The sequence below is a fragment of the Cyanistes caeruleus genome, chromosome 2 (assembly GCF_971803275.1).
Source record: "Cyanistes caeruleus chromosome 2, bCyaCae1.hap1.1, whole genome shotgun sequence".
Lineage (NCBI taxonomy): Eukaryota > Metazoa > Chordata > Aves > Passeriformes > Paridae > Cyanistes > Cyanistes caeruleus.
Window position 1 is genome coordinate 18066744 of NC_141702.1, and position 21690 is coordinate 18088433.

The window sequence follows — 21690 nt, forward strand, 5'->3', positions numbered from 1 at the left end:
AGTGACAAATTATGTTCTCGTGAGAAATCTAGTCTGTACACCTCCAAGGCACTCTGTCAGGAAAGAACAAATTCAGTCAAATCCAAACCTGCCACTCTTGCAAGGCTTGCACTTCTTACACTAGGCTGTTTCTCTAGAACATCTATATACTTCTGGAAGATCCATATACCCCCTGTAAGCATCTGAAGGGGTGGTGACAAGAAGACTGAGCCAGGCTCTGCTTGGTGGTGCCCAGCAATAGGACAAGAGACAATGGGCAGAAACTAATGCAAAGGAAGTTACACCTGAATATGAGGAAGAATTTCTTTACTGTGCAGGTGATTTTGCACTGGAACAAATTGCCCAGAGAGGCTGTGGAATCTCCGTCCCTGGAGATATTCATGAACAGTCTGGGCACCTGACAATCCTGAGCCCTGTGGTCTGGGATTACTGTGCTTGAGCAGAGGTTGAACCAGGTGAGCCAATATGGTCCCTTCCAACCTGACCCATTCTGTGATCTGTGCTCTTGGCAATCTCCTGCTCCTGTAACCATGATCCATGGAGGGGCAGGAGCATCCAACCTGCTCCTTTGTGTTAACTGGAAGACAAAGTGAGATACACAGAGACATCCCTTTGCCCTGGTGATGAATGACACACACAGTCTGCACTTCTGTTCCCACTAGTTTCTGGAGAGATTACTCCTCTGAGAAAGTATGAGAATTGTTTTAACATATACTCTACCAGTCCAGCAACTACTGCAACTCCAATGATTTTAAGTCATTTGAAAATATCACAGTGAAATATTACAGTGCCTATGAAAAAAAGCATTAATGATTTCCCCCAGTATGTAAACAGATACATTTCTAGTGATGAAAATTCTTTCACATAAATAAGGTGTTATGGATTACCTGGGTCACCATTAGGACCTGGTGGTCCTATGTCACCATTATCTCCTTTTTCACCTGAAGACATGAAAAATAACATAATGTTAATGCAGCCTTTTCTGTCAATAGTTCATTTAGCACTTGTCTATTTTTTCTCTAGTAAAATTCAAATGTAGAAAGTAGAAATATGCCCAAGCAAAAATAAATATTTTTCTGTCCTAGTCATTCCACAGCAAAGACCAGCCAAAGCTATGAAACTTGAACCCAAATAATATGTACTGATATCCACTTCTTGACATTCATAACCTTCACAGAACCAGTAGATTCAGATGCTGTAGAGGGAAAAGGGCCGGATAGAACTAAATTTCTAATCATAATCTAGATGATTATGTAAACACTGTTCCAAATGTACCAAAGTCACATAGGAAGTCTATGGAGTAGTCAACATAACACATCTGGCTCTTAATAGTATGCCAACACATCTTTCCATCTGCTTTGACTGTCCACACTTGTATGACAGTGCAAAGTTCCTATTTATACTCAAACCAGGATCCCACTCACAGTGCTTTAAGACTAAATATACTGCTGTCACAGCAAAAGGTAACTGGTTGAGATGTCTCAGTGACCTGAGTCTGTGTGAGAGCCTGACTACAGTGTCAGAAAATTCTTACTAAGGTAAACCATGAGTCTTGTTAGCCCCTAAACTTTTCTCAGACATAAATGATCACACATTTTTCACCTGAAACTCAAATGGAGAAACAATTGAATTAGACATACCTTTTGAACCAATAGGACCAATTTTTCCATGCCGTCCTATGCTGCCTTTCTGTCCTTTGTCCCCCATTTCACCTATACACAAGAGAAGGATGAAAGGCACAAGGTAGAAATGTAATCTGATTCATTCAGATTCTACTATGTTTGCAATATCAGTTTTCATAGTGAACAAAACCATACTATATCCCAAATATTCATTGAACTCCAGGGGTCTAGATCAATCCTTGTGAAGAAGTTACATACAGAAACCTAGACAGTGATTTTATCTTTGCTAAACAATTGACATTAACAAGGCATGAAGGGATAATTGTCAACAGCTCTTGGCTGAAAACCACTGGGAAAGCTTTTGCAAACTTCTTTCAGCTGATCATGACAGAATTATGTTGAAAATAAATACAGAGGATTGTTGCATTCAGACAAGGATCAGTAGATTAAAACTATCATGGAGTTGAGAGACCTAAAGGATCCAAGCACAACTGATATTTCATCTCAGACAGTGACTCCATTGTAACTGAGGGAGGCTTTGGGCTAATGACTTATTTATACAGTATAAATACTGTCACATGAGATAAGTTTCCCTCTGTACCACACTATTAAAGGAGAGTGGACATGGGGGTACTACAGGGATGAATGCCTTCTGAGGCTCCCATCCTGCAGAAATCCAGGCCCAAGACTGCTTTAGGAAATATTTATGAAGCTGCTTTCAATGTCTATTGAAAAGATTTCTTCTTTGCTGAAAGTGACCTCTGCTATGCACTGGCCAACTACACAGGTGCAAGGAAACAATGAGACAAACTAGGAAGAAAATCTAACATAGGGATCCAGCAACTGGACTTGTGCAAACTGTCGTAGCTCAGCCTCAGTTGTGGATTTATGACAACTGAAGACCTGTTGCCCCCTGTTGCTACTGCAGCTGGACAGACATCTGTATTTTTGAAAGCTGGGTAGTTTTATGACCCACTTTATCATTACTTTTAACTTAAAAGTGAAATCAATAACAAGTTTCAGAATATAAACTGATCACTGCTGGCCTAAGAGATATTATCTCTATTACTCTTGCTTGAAGTATCAAGCAACCCTTGTCACTTGATGGCATGAGCCAGAAAGAAACAATTTCCTCTGAACTGACAGAGGCTAAATGTGTGAGGTTTGTTGGTCTATTTCCTCTGAACTGACAGAGGCTAAATGTGTGAGGTTTGTTGGTCTAATTAATTATTTGCAAGTCCTACAACCGAAGAAAGATTTTTCTTTGTTTCTAATAAGTATCAAATTCAGACACTACTAGACACAGGCTTCCTCCAGAAACCAGAAATATTTTCCTCTTATCTATTCCTACTGGAAGTACCAGTTTGTAATCAGTTTATCAAGTTGCTCTGAAAATGATCTCTTGTTTAATGAATTGGGATTATCATTACAGATTAGCAGATGTTTGAATGCTTTCTCTTTTCAGATTGCTACACCTGAAATTAAATAAACTCATAGATCTAATAAAATAAACTATATAAAATTATTTCTCTTTCTTTCTCTCAGAAACTTCCCAGAAAATGAACTGCTTCTCAGTCACAGCCAGTGAAAGCTATGTGCTCTGCTCAGAAGTAAAAGGAAAGTGTGTTATCTCAAGCAATGAAGACATACATTAAATCTTCTTTCCTCATTATAAGAATTGTTCACATTTGGGTTTCTCTTACAGTGACTAACCCCTGCTTCCACTCCAGGGGCTTGGTTATTCTGCTTCCTCTGCAGAATAAATCACAAAGTTTCAAAAGAGACCCATCTGCCTTGAGGGTTTCAAAAGTTTTAATACCTTTTGTAAAGCCCTTTTAAGTGGCCCTATGGTTGTCAAAAATGCAGTTTGAGGAGTCTTAATGAAATCAGGAAGTGATAGCTGGAAAGAAATGGGGATAATAAAAGAAATTAAGTCTCCGAAGACCAAAAATAGGAAATCAAACACAAAGAGCGAATAGAAAACTGAAGAAAGTCATCAGTCATACTACTCAGATGAAGGTAGAATACACTGGAACCAATTATAGAAGATTTAAAGGATTTGGGAAGGAACTGAAGAGAAAGAAATTCTAAATTATCTTCCTGGTGGCCTTTTCAGGCCTACAAACAAGTGAAGAAATAAAATTCCAGAGATGAATGGTGGGCTGCAAAACAAGTGAAAAAATGAGGGGGTTTGACTCTGTGCAATACTATAAATGGGGGCCATAGAGTATGGGCAATCTCTTCAGGATTAGTTGTAACAGACAAGAAGGTATAAAGCTACCTAGAAAAAGAAAAAGGCACCAAAAAGACAAATCTAGCAGAAATGCAAATTCACCATGTCACAGACAAATTTAATTGAATCATGTTAAAAGGAAGAGAGCAGTAGTTTTCTTCCCAAACTTAAAGATTTTAAGACAATTCAAATCAAATTAATGATTTGACATAGAGGACATCACAGACACCTACCTAACAAGGAAAGGAGAAGTGTACCAAACCACACCAAAGGTCTCCTGAATCTAGTGCCATCTTTGACAGCAATCGGCAGAGGATACTTAGAAAAAGAACATAAGATATAGATGAAGATTAAAAAGTCCTTCCCCCAGTACACCTCGATAGTCTTGCAGCAGTCAGCGTTCCCAATGCAAATAGCTAGCCTGACTTGAATGAGAATGGTATTTTTAAACTATATAATGATGCTACAGTAGTAATCTACATTCAGGACACTTCATTTTTAAAAAACTATTGGCAACTGGAAATCAGAAAATGCCAAATATGTCAACAGGCTACAAAACTGCTATACACTGAAAAATCTGAGTTATACACACTAATGAAGGTCATGGATTGGCGAGAGAATGGTGGCTACAATAAGTTACATTTTATCATAGAATCATGAAATGGGCTCAGTTGGAAGCAGCCTTGAAGATCATTTAGTACCAACCCCCTTCCATGGGCAGGGACACCTTCCACTAGACCAGGTTACTTGGGACCCCATCCAACATGTCCTTGAACACTCTTAGAGGGATGGAGCATCCATAGCTTCCCTGGGTAACTTGTTCCAGTGTCTCACCATCCTCACAGTACAGAATTTCTTCCTTTTATCTAATCTAAACCTGTCCTCTTTCAGTTTAAAGCCATTCTTCCTTGTTCTATTACATGCCCTTGTAAAAAGTCCCTTTCCAGCTTTCTTGTAGGTTCCCTTTACTGGAGGGTCCTCTAAGATCTACCTGGAGCCTTCTCTTCTGCATGTTGAAGAAGCCCAGCTCTCTCAGCCTGTCTTCAAGGCAGAGGTGTCCCATCCCTCTGATACTCTTTGTGGCCCTCCTCTGGACTTCCTCCAGTAGGTCCATGTTCATTTTGTGTTGGAGGTTCCAGAGCCAGATGCAGCATTCCAGCCAAGGTTCTCATGAGGGCAGAGTAGAGCAGAGAATCACTTCCCTCAACCCGCTGCCCTTGCTGCTGTTGATACAGTCCAGGATGTGGTTGGATTTCCAGACTGCAAGGGCACATGGCTGGCTCATGTTGAGCTTCCCTTCAACCAACACCCCCAAGATTTTCTCCTTCAGGCTGCTCTCAATCCATTCTCAGTCAGTATTTGTGCTTGGGATTGCCCCAACCCAGGTGCAGGACCTTGCACTTGGTCTTGTTGAACTTCATGGGTCTGCCTCAAGCCTGTCCAGGTCCCTCTGGGTGACATTTCTTCTCTCCAGCATGTTGACCATGCCACAGAGTTTGGTGGTGTTGGCAAACTTGCTGAGGGTGCACTCAATCCCACTGCCTGTGTCACCAACAGCGTGAAACAGATATTCTTATATAAATGAACCATGCATAATCACAGGAGGCATTTTATATATCTGGGGCAAATCAATTTCACCCAGCATTAGCTATCTTAAAGTTAGGAGTTTTAGTCTAAGATATTTATCTAAACTCCCATAGTCGGGAATGGAGAAATAAACACTTTTCAGTAGTGATCCATCCCATTCACGTTAGAGTTAGACATAATGACAAAGTGAAACTTTAAAAGCTCTGCACAACAATCAGGAGGGAAAAAAAAAGAGTAAACTATTACTGATCTATTCTAACTAGAGATCAGAGTAGATAGAAAATTTGCAAAGGAAACTAAATAGTGAGAAAAAATCCAATCTAGGAAGGCAGCAGTAAAGTTTAAAGATTTTAAAGTGCATTCAAAACAGAAATGAAAATAATACAGCACATTCCTGGAGGAGTTTCTATTCAGAGGCAAGCAAAGACAAATAACTGCCCTCATGAAACATTATCTTGCTAGAATTATGTTAACAACATAATACCAAGCTTCTTCAAACCAGTGATCCCCCTAGCCCAAGACTTTGTTTCATCTGATGGCAGCAGAAGGTGCAGTACAGGAAGATCCCACAATTCCAGCCACTATCTGCAGTCCTGTGCAGGTGGAATTGCTGGATCTGTCCCCAGCAGTTTCAGAGAGTGCCTCCTATTTCAGGTATGATGGGATCTGGTGATTCTGTAATCTTGTTTACAACCTCCTCAGACTACTCCGTACAGGCAAGAGTCTCAGCCTGTCCAGTTTCTCCTTATGAGGCAGCTCCTCTTTTTCACATTTTTGGCACCCATCTCTCACCTCTCAAGTCCTTGAGAGACAGAGGCTAGAAGCACGTTTATTCTTGAGACACTACACATCAGGCTTTTGTACAAAACCAAATCAGCTGCAAAAAGAAGCTTCCTGTTTTGTCCTTTGTCCTTTTGTCATAGTTTTGTGATGACAGGCAGTGTTCTCTTGGCCTTGGGACTCTTGTTAATGACTTCAGAGCAGCCCTTGAGTTTCAAGTGACAGTTTGGGGTTTTGGCATCATTTAAGTATGGATTAAATTATGCATCCCTAATGTCCCTAGGCAATATATTTATTTACATTGAAGCCCATCTGCCACCTTTTTGCCCACTCAGTTTAGCAGGATTTTCTCAAAATCCTATTGAGTTCAGGTGGAACTGAAAGAAAGGTTTGAACCAGATATCCACTTTGTGAATTCACAACTGTCAATGTCAGGACTTTTATATGGAATACTGCCTGCAGCACTCCTTAGCGAGCAATAAATTCATGTAGAAACTGGCTCAGAAATGCAAAGGATTGATTGATTACATATTAATGAGCAATCACTAATAATAAAATATAAATTAAGATATTATTACCTCTTTTTAGAATTTGATTATACAAATGACTGAGCACTCTGGCTCCAATCCAGTTAAATTAATGAGTCTTCTCTCCTACTTAAGAGGCTGTGCCTGTATTAGTAAACTAAATGCCTGGGACTGTTCCCTGGCAGTGGGAGCCAGATGGTCAAGAATGGGACACTCTATGATACTAAATTGTCTTACTCTTCAAGCCAGTATAATCTTGCAAGCTGCTCATTGTGTTATCTCCCAAAAGATGCCCAAGAATTGCCTGGGAAAGTGTTAGGTGGCAAAAGCCAAAATTACTGGGCTAACACTGCAAAGGTAAAGATAGTTGAGTTCCAAGCCCAAGAAGAGTGTGTGACTCTGTATCACATGCCATGATAGATGTACATAAATTAAGTACAATGTATAAAAGATGAAATTAAATTACTAAAATAATACACATGTTAAATGATTATGGCTCTAAGAAAATGGAAATATCTTGAAAAACATATTTGTAATGTTCTGTTCCCTTAATGTTACACTGCAAGTGTAAATCCACCTTCACCTCCTTATTTTTGTTGCTGTAAGGCACTCTGGGAATTTTCACAGGATGGTGCTGTTACTGAAATATCGGTGTGGAATCTCAATAAATGGAAGTTACGGCCTCACAGACTGCACCAGGACTCAGTTAAATAACTGAGCTTACTCCCAATGTGGGAGAGCACAGTACAGCCATCAGTGCAAGCGGGGAAAGTTAATTCTGTGAACTTCACACCCCAAACCTTGCACTGCAGTACACACTGCTTTCATCTGAAACAGCCATTGTACTCGACCCAGCACTCCGTGCTTATGTAAGGCAAACATAGTTTCATATTCTGCTGACATGCTATGCATCATAATTGACCTATACAATTAATTAAAAGCAATAAGGAAAGTAAGTGGAATTTAACCTTAATCAGCACACAAAGACATCAGTACCTCTGATGTCACCCTGAAGCATCAAGACAGCCAGAACAAGATTTATTTCAGGTAAGCACCAGAAAGTTTTCAATTTTATCACTTTCTGAGTTACCAATATCTGAAAATATCATGAGGAAAGGCTATGATAAAAACATTTTGCAGCACTTTTTGATCTTGAGCTGTTCATTTCAGGTCAAATATGTCATAAGAAGATAGTTTCTTTTATAAATTATTTTATGGTTATTTTATATCTATGGAGTTGAAAGAAACTAAATACATTTTCTTAGATGAACTTACTAGAAAAATAAAACAAAGAAAGGGGAAAGAAAAAAAAAAGAAAAATATTAGTTTAATTTTGATAATGTAAATTAAGATCAAAAGTAGAAAACTACAAATGTGGCAGAAAGATTACACCTTCTCCATCATGTAAACCATCACTTACTCAAAGAAGAGAAACATAAAATTAAATTTAGCAGCTTGCATCAACAGAAGGAGCCAAATATTAGATCAAGACAAAAATTATCGGTCTTCAAGAGAAATACAAGGGGTTGAACACTTGGTAACACACTGAATGAAATTCAACAGACTACTGCATAGAAGCAGGGCTGCTGTCCATGTGTGTTTTTAGGGGCAATTGCAAAAGGAAGGAATGATGACTTTTGCAAAGCATATTGCTGTATTTTATTTTAGTCTCAGTGTTCCATCTTCTGGATAAGAAATGGGAAAATCCTTGGTCTTCTGGAAGAGAATATACTCAGTCTCAAGCAGCTTGAGAGTCTAGAAAAAGTATTCATGCATGAACTTAGCTACAGGTCTGCACACTATACAGTCTGTGGGGATTGACCAGAGACTGAAAGGTCAAGAAACTGAAAGCTTTTTCCAGGTCAAAATTGGATATTCTTATGTGTCCTTTCCATAGACTAGAAATTACATCTGTGAAGTCTGTTTGCTTATCCAGTCAACACTGTGACAATTCCAAGTATACTGGATATAATATCAGGATGAAAAGTGGTGCCATATAATCTAATTTTTTTTTAAGCTATCTATGTTTTTTTTCTTTGATAAAGCATTTGTGGAGTTGATGAAGACATATTTACAAAATGCACAGCATTAATGAAAATACTAGTTAATTAGAATTTATTTTAAAGAAGAGCTTGTTTGTAGAAATTTCTGGATGCTAAAAAGAAAGCAAAAATTTTGTTGCTACAGAAGCAGTAAGAAATTTTGCCTGTGTTGAGTTGAAAGTACTACCTGGAAAAATACTGATATAGTATGCATTAATATTCAATTTTCTTAAATCCCTGTTCTGTTTCATGTATGTTTTCTTGCAGTTTGTTTCCACTTCAGTGTTTCTTCTTTCAGTCTCATGATATTTTTTTGACTTTTAGAGGTATGAAAAACTGGAAAATTACCACTGTTACAGGCATTAATCAAGCATACCTTATGACAACTATTTTTCAAACAAATACAAATTTAGAATATAAAATAAACAAATTAAATGCTACATCATGGATTGGCCTGACGGCACAAGAGTACTTCCCCATCTCAGATGGTCCAAAGCATTTTGAAGTGACAGGAATATCCTGGGTACAGCCAGATCCCAAGCTCCTCACCTGTGTCGCTCTGATGAAGTCTGGCCAATGGCTGGGTAAAAAACATCTTTGCATAAGAGGACCCAGAGATTTTTGGGCCCTCATACAAGAGAAGCAAACCAAAGTCCAGCTGAGGAAGGTGGTTTTACTTAGCTTGGAATACAGAAAGGTAATGGGGGGAATTAATTGCAGTCTTCCACTACTTACAAGCAGTTTTTAGAGAAGATGAAGGCTTTTTTTGCTCAAAGACAACAGAGAAAGGGCAAGATGCAATGATTACAAGCTAGAACGTGTCTTTCACGATGGCACCATGAAATAGACTGATTAAAATATATGTGGAATCTCCATCCTTGGAATATTTCAAAAGTCTACTGGACAAGGCCCTGAGAAACTTGCTCTGATATTGAAATCTGTCCTGTTTAAAGCAAGATTGGACTAGATGAGCTATTTACAACCTTTTAACCTAAATTATTCTGTCATACTACACTTCAGGCTGCATTGCCTTGCAAGAGCCAAAAATTTCAGTTTCCAGTTTTTTTTTTCTACGAGTCATCCTTGAAAGTACATCTACAAAAGGGAAATACACTGATGGAACACACACCTCATGAAAGTTATACATTTTTCAATGCATTGTAGGAGGAAGAGCTCTAGCTATGGATTTTGGTCCCAGAGTAACAAGTATCAAACTTCCATAACTGCCTAAAAAACCAACATAAAGGATCATGCATCATCATAAGGAAGTATAAATTATCTTTACAATTGCTTTGAAAGAAAGATTGTAAACTCAGCTCAGTAAAAACTAACTCCAACCTTTTGATGACAGGAATGGCAATCTTTAGTTTCAATATTGAAATAAAGGAGTTCAACTTCCCCTAATTTGAACTTTTCAGAACAGACACCTCCTGGAAAACTTATGAAGGTCAAATTTCCTCCTTGCTTCAGGAGGAAAACAAATATGAAAAGACAGAACTTTCTGCAAGACAGAAATGCTACATTTCTCTCAGCTGTATAACTGAACACTGTTAAGCATCATTCCTCTTAAGAGCACAAAATATTTTTGAACAAAAAGGCAAATAAACATATCACCATTTTCCCCTATCCAAAAAAATGTGGGAACACTCATGTTCATCTCTGCCTATTATGGCTTACTGCCTTCCCCCAGTGGTTCTAATTAAGATGTTGTGAGTGTTCAAATTCACAAAAAAAAAAAAACAAAAAGAAACAAGAAAATAAAGTCTTGTGAATACATTCCCTCTGATCTAATGTCAGGTTTTCATTTTCAGAAGACAAATTATGTAGGCGACATTATGATGCCTTTCTTCATAGAGACCTTTTTCTAAAAAAATCAAGATTTTTTTTATTTCCAAAATATATTTTTTAAAAAATCACAAGGTGATACTTAAGAAGCTGGGGGGGGACAGAGCCAGGACAACTGACCTCAACTGACCCAAGTTAGGGGTCAGCTAAATTCCCTAAAATATGGGGCTATGCTGAGTATGTGGAGCTGGGGGAAGAAGAAGGAACATTCAAGGGGGGACATTCGGAGTGATGGTGTTTGTCTTCCCAAGTCACTGTTGCATGTGATGGGGCCCTGCTTTCCTGGGGATGGCTGAACACCTGACTGCCCTTGGGAAGCTCTGAATTCACTCCTTGTTATGCTTTGCTTGTGTGCATGTGACCTTTGTTTTCCCTATTCTTTATCACAACCCATGGGTTTTCTCACTTTCACCCTCCTGATTCTCTCCCCCATCCAAAGCAGGGGATGGGAGTGAGTGACTATGTGGGGCTGAGCTGCTGGCTGGAGTTAAACCACGACAGTAGTAAACAGAAATGGCCAAGGATGACTTGTCACCCGGTTATGGGAACAAGGACACCCATCACCATCATCATCTCACAAGAAAAAGCAGCATTTTCTCAGGAATGACTTTCAAGACACCTTATCAAAGTTACCTTTTTCTCCTGGAGGTCCAACTCTACCTGGACGACCTGGAGCACCTTTCTCCCCCTTTTCTCCAGCCTCCCCTGTTGATACAAAAGTAAACAAAAAGAAGAATCATATCAAACCAGGACTATTTTCTGTCAGCAGAAGTGACAAGAATGTCATTCTCTCTAGTGAAAAAAACAGAAGCACATGTGATCTGATTTAACAGCTTTACTTGATGGACAGAAAACAGATTTTTCTTCACGTGATGTAGACACTGGCAAACCCTGTCAGTACATTGCTCAAGTCTTATACAACAGGTCTGGTTTTGTGGATGTTAGTTAAATCACTGAGATCCAAAATGTCAACAGCATAATTCACTTAAGCAGAAGCTTCAGAATCAGAACCCAATTAGCAAATAAACTTCTGTGTTCACCAAACTCTTTCCAAGTCTCTGCTAAGGACATGCTTAAGTGTCAAGTGAAAATGGCTTAACTATGACCTCAAATTAAAAGGAAAAAAATGTCATTTTTGAGACCTATAAGAAGGCACTGCTACATCCATCATGAAAGGACCATTTTGAAGCATGAAAGCATTAACTCCCTGCTCCATATCCTCAGTTATATACTGTGCCTTTTAATCTCTGAGGTTTGAACCATTATGTAGTGTATTTACATACACATAGCTTGTGGTGCATCATTATATTCAGCATATTTAAACACCACTTTCTGTAAAAAGTGTTTGCCTCCCTGGTGCCTTTCATTAAAAAATTGGGGATGCTTAGCTTGTTTTTCCCCCTACAACTGTACTACTACTGTAGTCTGCCATTGACATAAAATTAAAATCTCTGACAAGAAGAAGGCTAAAGAATGGTTTATACAGCTGCCTTGGAAAAACCAAGATTTATATGAGGAAGGAGAAGAAAGTTCTATGGCTTCCACAGAAAGTAAAGTGCTGGTATGCAAAATCCAGAGTTAGCACAGCACATATGATGTCCCAACACTATTTCTATGGAGTGAGCATTAGCTGCTTTCCAGGAAGCTGATGAGAACACCACAGCAACAAAGTTAATAGTTATCATGCACCCCCACTAGCCCAGCTCTCTGGCATAGCTGGCAGCTGTGGTTAAGAGAGGAGTCACAGAGCTGACATGTAAAAACATGCCACACCATGGCACATTTCAAATATGCAGCCTCCAGCTCTCTTTCCATCTCTCTCTTTATTGTAGACCTAGGGTGACTGTGAGCTGAACTCAGTCCTCCATCTGTTATATTTTCATTCATCAGCCTGCTCCAGACCATCTTCGCTGCTTTCAGACATGCAAAAATAGGCCATTCTCTGACCTTAATGAGGACAAACGTCACATAATCCCCAGTGAATAATATTGTTAGTATGAAACAGGCTATAATTTAGCACATTTGGGAAGTCACATTTTTATTATCAAGTAACCAATAGGCTTTGTATGATTGCCTTTCACCCCTCAGTGCTGGTTATGAGTTCTTTGCTTTCCAAAGATAAATCCTGACAATGACTTTTCCTTGCTCTCTGGAGACTGAGAGAAGGCTATTACAGCCTATTGCTTTACATGTTCTTCAGAGTGAAAGCTGTGCATTAGGGATCAATAAAATAGATCACTCTTGCTTCAGGCCATTACACTTGCCTGCATTTATTCTTATAATACGATGACACCGCATTCCTTAGTGTGGGTGTTTTAAAAACTTTCTCCAGGAGGAGATTACTCCATTACAGGCCCAGCTACAGACCAGTTGACATTTTTTTCTTATCAGCTGTTTTAAGGAGCAAGACCTTGGCCAAGAGGGACAGATCAGTGGTACAGCTCAGCTTTGCTTTGCGTAAGTTCCTATTCTTGCTGTTTGTACCCTGAGCATTGTGCAGGTAGAGGAAGTAAAGCCTGTGCAGGTGTCATGGGCAATAAAACAGTTTTCTGTCAAGAAATCTCAATCAATTTAATTTTTCACCAATAAACAATTATGTTTAACTTCTTGATTTGTGAAATAAAGAAAGACACCCCTGTGCCTCCTTTCTGGTCTCCAGCCCCTCAATCTACAACTAAGTCCCTTCACAACACGAGGTTGGGATCTGTTCATTATGGTCTCCACCCAAGTGATCTGTTGCAGCCTCTTCCACCAGCGACAGTCTCTTAGCACTTGCACCTCTTGCTCAGTGTCCTCTCCATCCCTTCCTGGCTCTTTGCTGCAGCCTCAGCATGAAACAGTACCTTTTTTGTCAGCACAATGCAGCATTGTCTATGCAGCTGAGACAGGGCAAGATGTAGTTAGTAGTGCTCCACAGTGTCGAGATGCCCCAAACTCCTAAAAGAAATTTAGCCCTGCCACCAACATGAGCTGTGGTGGGATCATGGGTATCATGACACTACTACTAAGTAGTTCTAGGTTCTTCTTACATCATCTCTGGGAGAGATCTTTCTGAACTCAGGTGATATATCTTACAACTGCTGTTGATTTGCCTCCTTTTGTGAATTCTTTGGGACAGGATTTGTCTATGCTTATATTTGCAACTTCCTACCATAAGCTGTACCATCTACAATGTGCAACAAAAATAGTATACCAAATATTAACTATGTGAGCTATTGAGCATTCCTGGCTAGTGATAACTTCTTTCCATTACTCATATTCCCCATCTAAGTAGATGCATCAAGTGTGAGTGTAAAAAAAATTTTTTTTTAATGTAGCATCAACTTTTTTATCTGCTGAACATCATTGTGACTATTAAGACAACTCCTGCTTTAGACTCTAGAAGGGAGACAAAACAAGATGGCAAACTGTAAGGTTTAAACTTTGAAGGATTCTTCTGTGTTATTTTTTTCTTCACAACAATAGTAACTTCAATTTCATTTGCCCATCAAAAGAAACAGAACTTTAGGAAGAATATGAGTGAAAAGTGTAGTAAGGCTTCATAGTCCATTGCTTTTTCACACACAGCACACACTTTTCATATTATTAACATTGATGGCTTTTTAAAACATGGTTCAGTCTGATGTCTGTATTCTCAGAGCCACGGTTTTTCCCTTACACTTTTCATCTTGCTCCTTTATATTCTTGAGTTAAAAAATAACAAACCCACCAAAACCTCCCCCCCTAAAAAACCCCACCAAAATAACTACAAAAAAACAAACAGGCAAAAAAATCCACAGAAAAATCAAACCAAAATAAAAATACCCTAAACATACAAACAAACAAACACAAACCACCAAAACCAGTCCCTAAGACCTAAACTGCTGACCTTAATCTCATTTCTGCTTTTTCTGTTCTTGGTGTCTTTACTGGCTTTCTTCCTCATCCATTTCCACCTCCATTCTCATCTCATGCCCCTCCTGATTTCCTCTTTCACACTGTGAGATCTTAATTGATTTTGTGTCATTTTCCATTTATTTAGTTTCCAGTCTCTCCACTCAGTCTCATTCTTGTGCTCTTCTTTTTTTGTTTTTTCCCTGATATCCCTTTCTGTTCTTCTAAAATTTCTCCTTTACACTCCCCTGCTTTGGTGTACTTTTCCCTGATTACTTTCTTCATCACCCCATTTGGGCTCCACTTTTTACACCACCTCTTAAGTGTCTATCCTCTGCCATTCACGTATCCTGTGGTCTCCCTAATTTCTTGCATTTTTTTTTTCCCTGTACCTGTTTTTCCCAAATTCTGACAGAGCCATTCCCAGCAGCAGTGTAGCACACTCTTCTCTACCACTGGAGATGTTGCCCAGCAGAGGAGGAGATGGTGCAGATCTAAAAGCTGCAGTGAGCAAATCCTGCTGCACAGGAGCTGAAATTTGGGCACATGGCCACACGTGTGCTCTGTTTAAAGGAAGCCTTGCCCAGTGAAATGGGTTGGAGTTGTGCCAGTGGGGGACAGCAGTATCTCATCACCACCTCTCAGAGCCAGTCCCCCTTGATGACAGAATTGAAGCACTGAAAGCTCTTTAGGGAATTTCACATTAACTAGGTCTGTATCAGGCCATTTTGTGATTCACTGAATTTGTACATCAATCTCTCTCAATTTTGCAATGCTTATATCTCAAGAAACTGAGCTAAATCACACAGTGGTCTCCAGGCCTCTTTCTGGTTTCCAGGCTTAGAACTGTCCTCTGCCAAAGGGTCTTGCACACTTTATACACTTTAAAAACCTCTGCTACATATAATAATGCTAATTTTGACTGATTATGAAAACAAGGAAACCAATGCAAAGAAGTCACAAAACTCGTCCCGTCAAGTTCTTTGATATGAAAAATATTTTCAAAGCTTAGGGCTGTGGAGTCTGACCCTTTGACTGATCTTTCACGCAGATTTGGACAACATATATTTAACTTAGTTGAGCTCTCCTCTGTAAATCACATTAACAGCACTATCTTATTTCTTTTACACAGTAAATATACTAAAAAAATTAAATAACTTTACTCAAGCCTTAGTGAAAGCTCAGAAGGCCTGGATAAAGTGTTGTTCTTTCTAGCAAGAACACCTACAGAAGATCTCCATACTATTAAGATCAAAAGCCAGTTATCAAAGTAAATAGTAAAAATAGCGTTTGGTTGAGTTCAGGCATCCAAAGGTGCATTATTAATATTAATAATAATAATAATAATAACAATAATAGTAGATATTAAAGAATAAAAGTAGTCTTAAAGCCACTTGGGCAAGCACAGCCTGCACCCCTATAGCACAATTCTCTTGCCTCGAGCAGAAAGCAGCCACAGACAAATTGGGCAATGTCTGGGGAGAGCAATTTACACCCCAGCCAAACCAGTGGCCAAGCTGGGCTCACAATTTAGCTGTGTGAACAACTGCAGAACAGAACTGAGCCTCACTTCTCCCAATCAGTTAACCAGAACAGACAATACCTGCAGTCCAAACTGTGACCCTCAGGCAACTCGGGAAAGCCCAGATTTGTACAGATAAGATTAATGGCACCAATTCTGGCTAGGTGGGTTTTGTGACACTAGAAGGCATAATTAAAAACTAAAAGGTTTGTTGTTTGATTCTTACACAATTTTTTTTTTTACTATTGTTGACGATAAACTAGTGGTTTTCATGGAGATTTTTGTCCTTAGTTAAAAAGTATTTCCTCATGTTCAAAAGTGTTATATTTCAACAGATATGTCATAGCCTTTACAAGGAGAATTATTGTTATTCACTAAACAGGGCTGGAATTGCAACAACCATAATAGATGTTGTTGTTTTAGAATGCTAATTCTTCCCAGTGGTTGATTTCCTATGCAAGATATATTTTTTCCTATGAAAAGATAAATTATTTATTACACCACCTCCTTTGGGCAAGAGTCTGGGGGCATATTCCATAAAAATGTTGCCTTTTTCCACAAAAACTATAGAAATGCTAAAAACCTAACTAATGTTTGCTTTCTTCTAAGAGGTATTTGAGCTTTCAAAAAAAACAAAAGACAAACAAAAGACAATACAACACAAAATAATTCCATTTACATTTAATTAATATTTACATTGCAAAATGGAAATGAAAACCTCTCCAGGTATAAAGTAGGGCCTGATTTTACAGTTTTTGGGTATGTGTACCCCTGCTCAGTATAAACACAGAGAGAGCAACCAGGCAATGTATAAGAATAACAAGCACTAGTGATCACAAAAAAATCTGGGAAACTGGCATGCATTCTCTGAACAATTTAATTTCACCTTATGGATCTTAAAACTCCATTTTTAAGGAGGCTACAAACAGGGGCAAGTAAGAGGACAGTTGAGAGGCACCTTCTTTGTCTCTGTTAAAACTGTAAGTTATGCAAATGAGCCTGTTAGAACAAAAAGATTAATATTTAAATAATGAAGTAGGCGTTCACATTACCTTTGAGGCCTGGAACAAGAATCTGAACAGAGCAGGACTCCTCTGCAATGTGTTGAGGATATCCAGATCTTAGCAGTGACAGGAAGGCAAGGCTAATTAGAGTCACCAGGAAAACCAGATCTCTCTTCATAATGAGCACTTACAGGTCACTGACTCCTAAACAAAAGAATGAATAAACAGTTACAAGAATTCCAAAGGCTTTCAACCATTTCTGAACACATGCAGCATCCCACTACAAATACAATATATATTTGTGTGCCATAACCCACACAGCATGAGAAGCACATGTGCAGCTCCTCCAAGCAGGTTATTTGTTCCTCAGACACACATGAAACAGGCAGCAGTACATTTAGCAGGGTTTTTTTTTTGCTGTTAAACTGGATGGAATAAATCTCAGGAGAAATTTAATTAAACAAAATGGAGATTAAATAATGCTAATAATAGGCATTCTGTGTTCAGGATTTCTCATTGGAGGCAGCAATCTGGAAAGGTGAAAGGAGATAATACAGCATGCAGGCTTAGAATCACAGAATTGCTTAGACTGGAAAAGACCTCTAAGATCATCAGCCAGCCATTAACCCAGGACTGCCAAGTCCACCACAAAGCCATGTCCTCATAAGTGCCACATCTACATATCTTTGAAATATGTCCAGGAGTGGTGACTCAACCACTTTCCTGGGCAGCCTGTTCCAGTGCTTGACAACTCTTTCTATGAAGTAATTTTTTCCTAATATACAATCAAAACTCCCTCTGGCACAACTTGAGGCCATTTCCTCTTGTTCTATTTCTTGTAACCTGGGAAAAAAAAAGACCATCTCCACCCTGGCTACAACCTCCTTTCAAGTAACTGTAAAGAGCAATAAGGTCTCCCCTGAGCCTACTTTTCTTCAGGCTAAACCCCACTCCTCACAGGCCTTGCGCTCCAGACCTTCACCAGCTCTGCTGCCCATCTCTGGACACACTCCAGCACCTCCATGTGCTTCTTGCAGTGAGTGGCCCAGAACTGAACACAGGATTTGAGGTGCAAACTCACCAGTGCCAAGTACAGGGGGAAAATCACTGCCCTGCTGCGGTCCTGTTGGCCACACCATTGCTGATAAAGGGCAGGATGTCACTGGCCTTCTTGGCCACCTGGCTTTGACCTGAAGGCTGTCAGTGCTAAGATCCCACTCAGAGTGGATACTGCTTTAAAGGAGCAATGCAATAACAGATGAGACCAACTCAAAGGCCTGAAACTTCACTTCTCATCTATCTGAGCACTGGAATTGTGCCCAGGCAAATTGTCTGGTACAATAGCCCTCATATAAGTCATTGAGGGTGGAAGGCAGGTAATATTTCACTGTATCATTCAATAAAGTTGAATCAGAGTCTTCAATAACTCCTGAAGAGAATCTCCTTTGAAACATATACTAGTCTAAGCTGACAAGTGAAATGTCTTGCCTGAAATTAGGCTGTGAAGAGATGTCTCAGAAAACAACCAAACAGAAATGGAGTTTGTGTGAAAGGACTGTCAAAAGATAGTATTTAGGGGGCCTGTAAAAATACTTTGACAAAGTGTTATTTATGTATTTCTGATATGTTTTTCCAGTCTGTCCTTAACCAAAGCTCTGTACTCTACAAATAAGCTGAAAGTCATAACAGGTTTTTATCATCTTTTATAGCCACCATAAGGACATGTGCATTTTACATCTAGAGCAAGAAGATTGGGCTATATTAATTTCCATTCCCTGAATCCCTTCAAAAATAAGTCAAGTAGGATTAGGCACAGGTGTGGGACCCAGTATGCGGGTCTATATGTCTCAGCATATTGGGGGTCTAGGAGAGCAGAGCTGTTATTTTTGGGATGGCCTGAAGGTATTAACTGGCATAACAGATGTCTTAGCAGCAAGGCCAAGGAGATCATTTTGGAGTTGGGGGAATAAAATGTCCCTCTGAATTACTGTCCAGTTTGTGCTTCCATTATCCCCTAGGAGATCATAGCAAGGGAATCTGATGGGAGCAGACTTTGTCTCCTTCCAAAAGTGTGGAGGGCATTGCATGAATTACAGACCAGGTCTCTCTGCCTCACAACCGCCTTGCTACAACATCTGTTTCTACATCCACACTGAGGGACAGGGGCTGCCAAAAGCTCTTACTGATCATCCAGATCTGGTGCAAAGACTTGTATATGCTGAGTCCTTTTTGACGCAAATCCTTTCCCCAGATTTTCTTCCAAAGGAGAGAGACCTGCAGCTGGAGGACCACACCTTAAAAGGTGATATCTATGCTTAGATCTGGGAAGAGCTCTTGGGTCAAGAGATCCCAATACAGACATAATCTAATGGCTACAGTCAGGCAGGAAACCCGAGGGAAAAGGTAATCCTGGGTAATACTGGGCAATTTTCCCATGGGGCAAGGGAGGAACAGGGACTATCTGAGGATTTCCACAACCTATAATGCATCCTATAATGGGTCAGGCATAAGCTACTTCATAGACAAGCTTTGCCAACCAGGAAGAATACCTAGGAGTGTGGAATGGCTGCTTAAGTATTTAGGCCCTGATAAATTTTGTCACAATTGCAGCAATTAACACTTGATGCTTCTCAAGAGTACAGGACAAAATTGACTTTCACCACCCATGGACGAGAAACGAGAGCTAGAGGAAAAGGTACATAAAGCCATGCATCTGTTAGAATGTGTCCAGAGGAGGGGACTTTGGTCACACTTTTGTGACCAAAGATGATCAGAGGCCTGGACCACCTCTCCTATAAAATCAGGCTGAGAGAGTTGTGGCTCTTCAGCCAGGGGAAACATCACTGGAGCCTTCCACTACTTAAAGTGGGCTTATAAAAAAAGGAGGAGAGTGACTTTTTACACAGACAGACAGTAATAGGGTAAGGAGGAATGGCTTTAAACTGAGAGATATTCAGATTAGATAGAACAAGCTGCCCAGCGAAGTTATGGAGGCCCCATCCCCAGAAGTGTTCAAGGCCAGATTGGACAGGATCCTAAGCAATCTGGTCAAGTAGAAGATTCCCTGTCCATAGCAGGGGTGTTGGAATTAGATCTCTAAGGTCCCTTCCAAACCAAGCTTTTCTATGCTTCTATGATAAAGGTGGACATAATGTACTGCAATAGTCGGGGAGGAAAAGGAAAAGTAATGGAAATTTGGATGCCATGGAGAAGCAGCAACCAGGCCAGCTCCCCAGGGCTCTGACAGATAAAACCTGCAGGAAAACATTTGCTGTGTTGCTGAACTCTGCTTTTCTGGGCTACAGCCTCCCTTGCCTATGCACAGGGCCAGCCACAAGTACTAGAAACCAGGTCAAGTCACCAGCTACTTTACAGCTACTTTCTAAGGTTATGCAAACTGTTCAACCACAGACTTGAGGTAGTTTTGAAGTATCAATCTCTGTGAGAGCACTTTTCTCCAAAACACCCTCATGTGCATATTAAAGTTACTTTAGAAACATTAAGCTTTAATCTGGCTACATCGCCTCAGGCCATTCCTAACCCCAGGGTACAAGGAACTTGTCCACAGTGGGCAGTCCTGCCTCTTTTTTGTCTCTGATTCACACCAGTAGCAAGCAACTGGGAGCAACAAAAACTAGTCAATAAGAAAAGTTGAGGAAAAGGGTGCTTATCCAGATCTTCTAAGGTTTCTAAGGCCAGTCTTGGAATTTGAATAGTCAATTCTAGTTGACTGCAAAATGAAGGGGTCCTTGTCAGGAACATGATTTGCCATGCCAAATGAGGGACCAGCACTCCCTCATGGAGGAAAGCAGTGAGCTGTGGTTGCCTCAGACAGCCAGGATGTGCCTAGAAATCTCAGCAGCAGCTACCCTTGAGAGACAGGGTTTGCAGGCTGAGCAAAAACATGATGTAGGTCCTACCTATCTTAGCCTGCAGAACCCACCCTATAGCCCAGGAGAACACCTGGTGACCAGCCTGCAGGATATCCTAGGCAGAATATCCCACTGTTTTTATGCAGTGGGGGCACTTCAGGATTCAGAAGATCAGACAAAGAGGCTTTCAAGCCAAGTGATTCAGATACCCAGCTGAAAACCTAGAAATTAGGCAGTTTCAGCATGAGCACCTGGCAGACTAGTGATAAGGATTCTTGATGGACAAATTGGAGAGTGGAATGAAATGGCCTGAGATGGAAGAAGAAATTGAAATTAGGATGGTGCTCCAGTCTCTGCATTAGTGAATAAAAGACAACATCATCTCCTCTGTCTGCATTTTATGAGGATTTAGATGAATCCAGACTCCAACTGAAAGATCAAAGGCTCCAGGTATGTTAAATATTAATCTGCCTTTGCAAACTCCTACATAGCTCAGAGATGAGACAGACATCAAGCAGCAGAGAACTGTCAAGGCTGCTTTTTGGCTCTGCTCAGCAGCCACATATGAAGGATATTCTGGGGAAAAACAAAATCTCCAACAAAGCTTCAGCTCATTCCCTGCTGTTGGGCTTACATGTCTCAGAGACAGAGGGGATACAACCCCACCCTGCCTCATATTAGCTCAATTCACAGAGGACTTGTTCTAGAAAAAAGAGCTTCTTCAGTGTCATTCAGGTAACAATACCCAGAAAAATAAGAATACTCAGGGAAATGACCTTGGTC

The 21690-nt window shown here is 40.0% G+C and overlaps 1 protein-coding gene and 1 long non-coding RNA gene across 6 annotated transcripts in view; both read right to left on the minus strand.

Annotated features, from left to right (window-relative positions):
• Positions 1-21690, minus strand: part of LOC147654646 (uncharacterized) — an 837032-nt gene that overhangs the window by 582045 nt on the left and 233297 nt on the right. The window lies entirely within an intron of this gene.
• Positions 1-21690, minus strand: part of COLEC11 (collectin subfamily member 11) — a 38125-nt gene that overhangs the window by 3342 nt on the left and 13093 nt on the right. For 4 of the 5 annotated variants that reach the window (XM_023922565.2, XM_086875940.1, XM_023922564.2 and 1 more), the window contains 4 exons: positions 17084-17239; positions 11270-11341; positions 1641-1712; positions 888-941 (listed from right to left, as the gene is read on the minus strand). In XM_023922565.2, the coding sequence (XP_023778333.1) occupies positions 888-941; positions 1641-1712; positions 11270-11341; positions 17084-17213 (328 nt within the window). In that variant the 5' untranslated portion in view covers positions 17214-17239. Of the gene's footprint in view, positions 1-887; positions 942-1640; positions 1713-4088; positions 4174-11269; positions 11342-17083; positions 17240-21690 lie in introns of all 5 variants that reach the window. The other variant, XM_086875941.1, reaches the window with a different exon arrangement.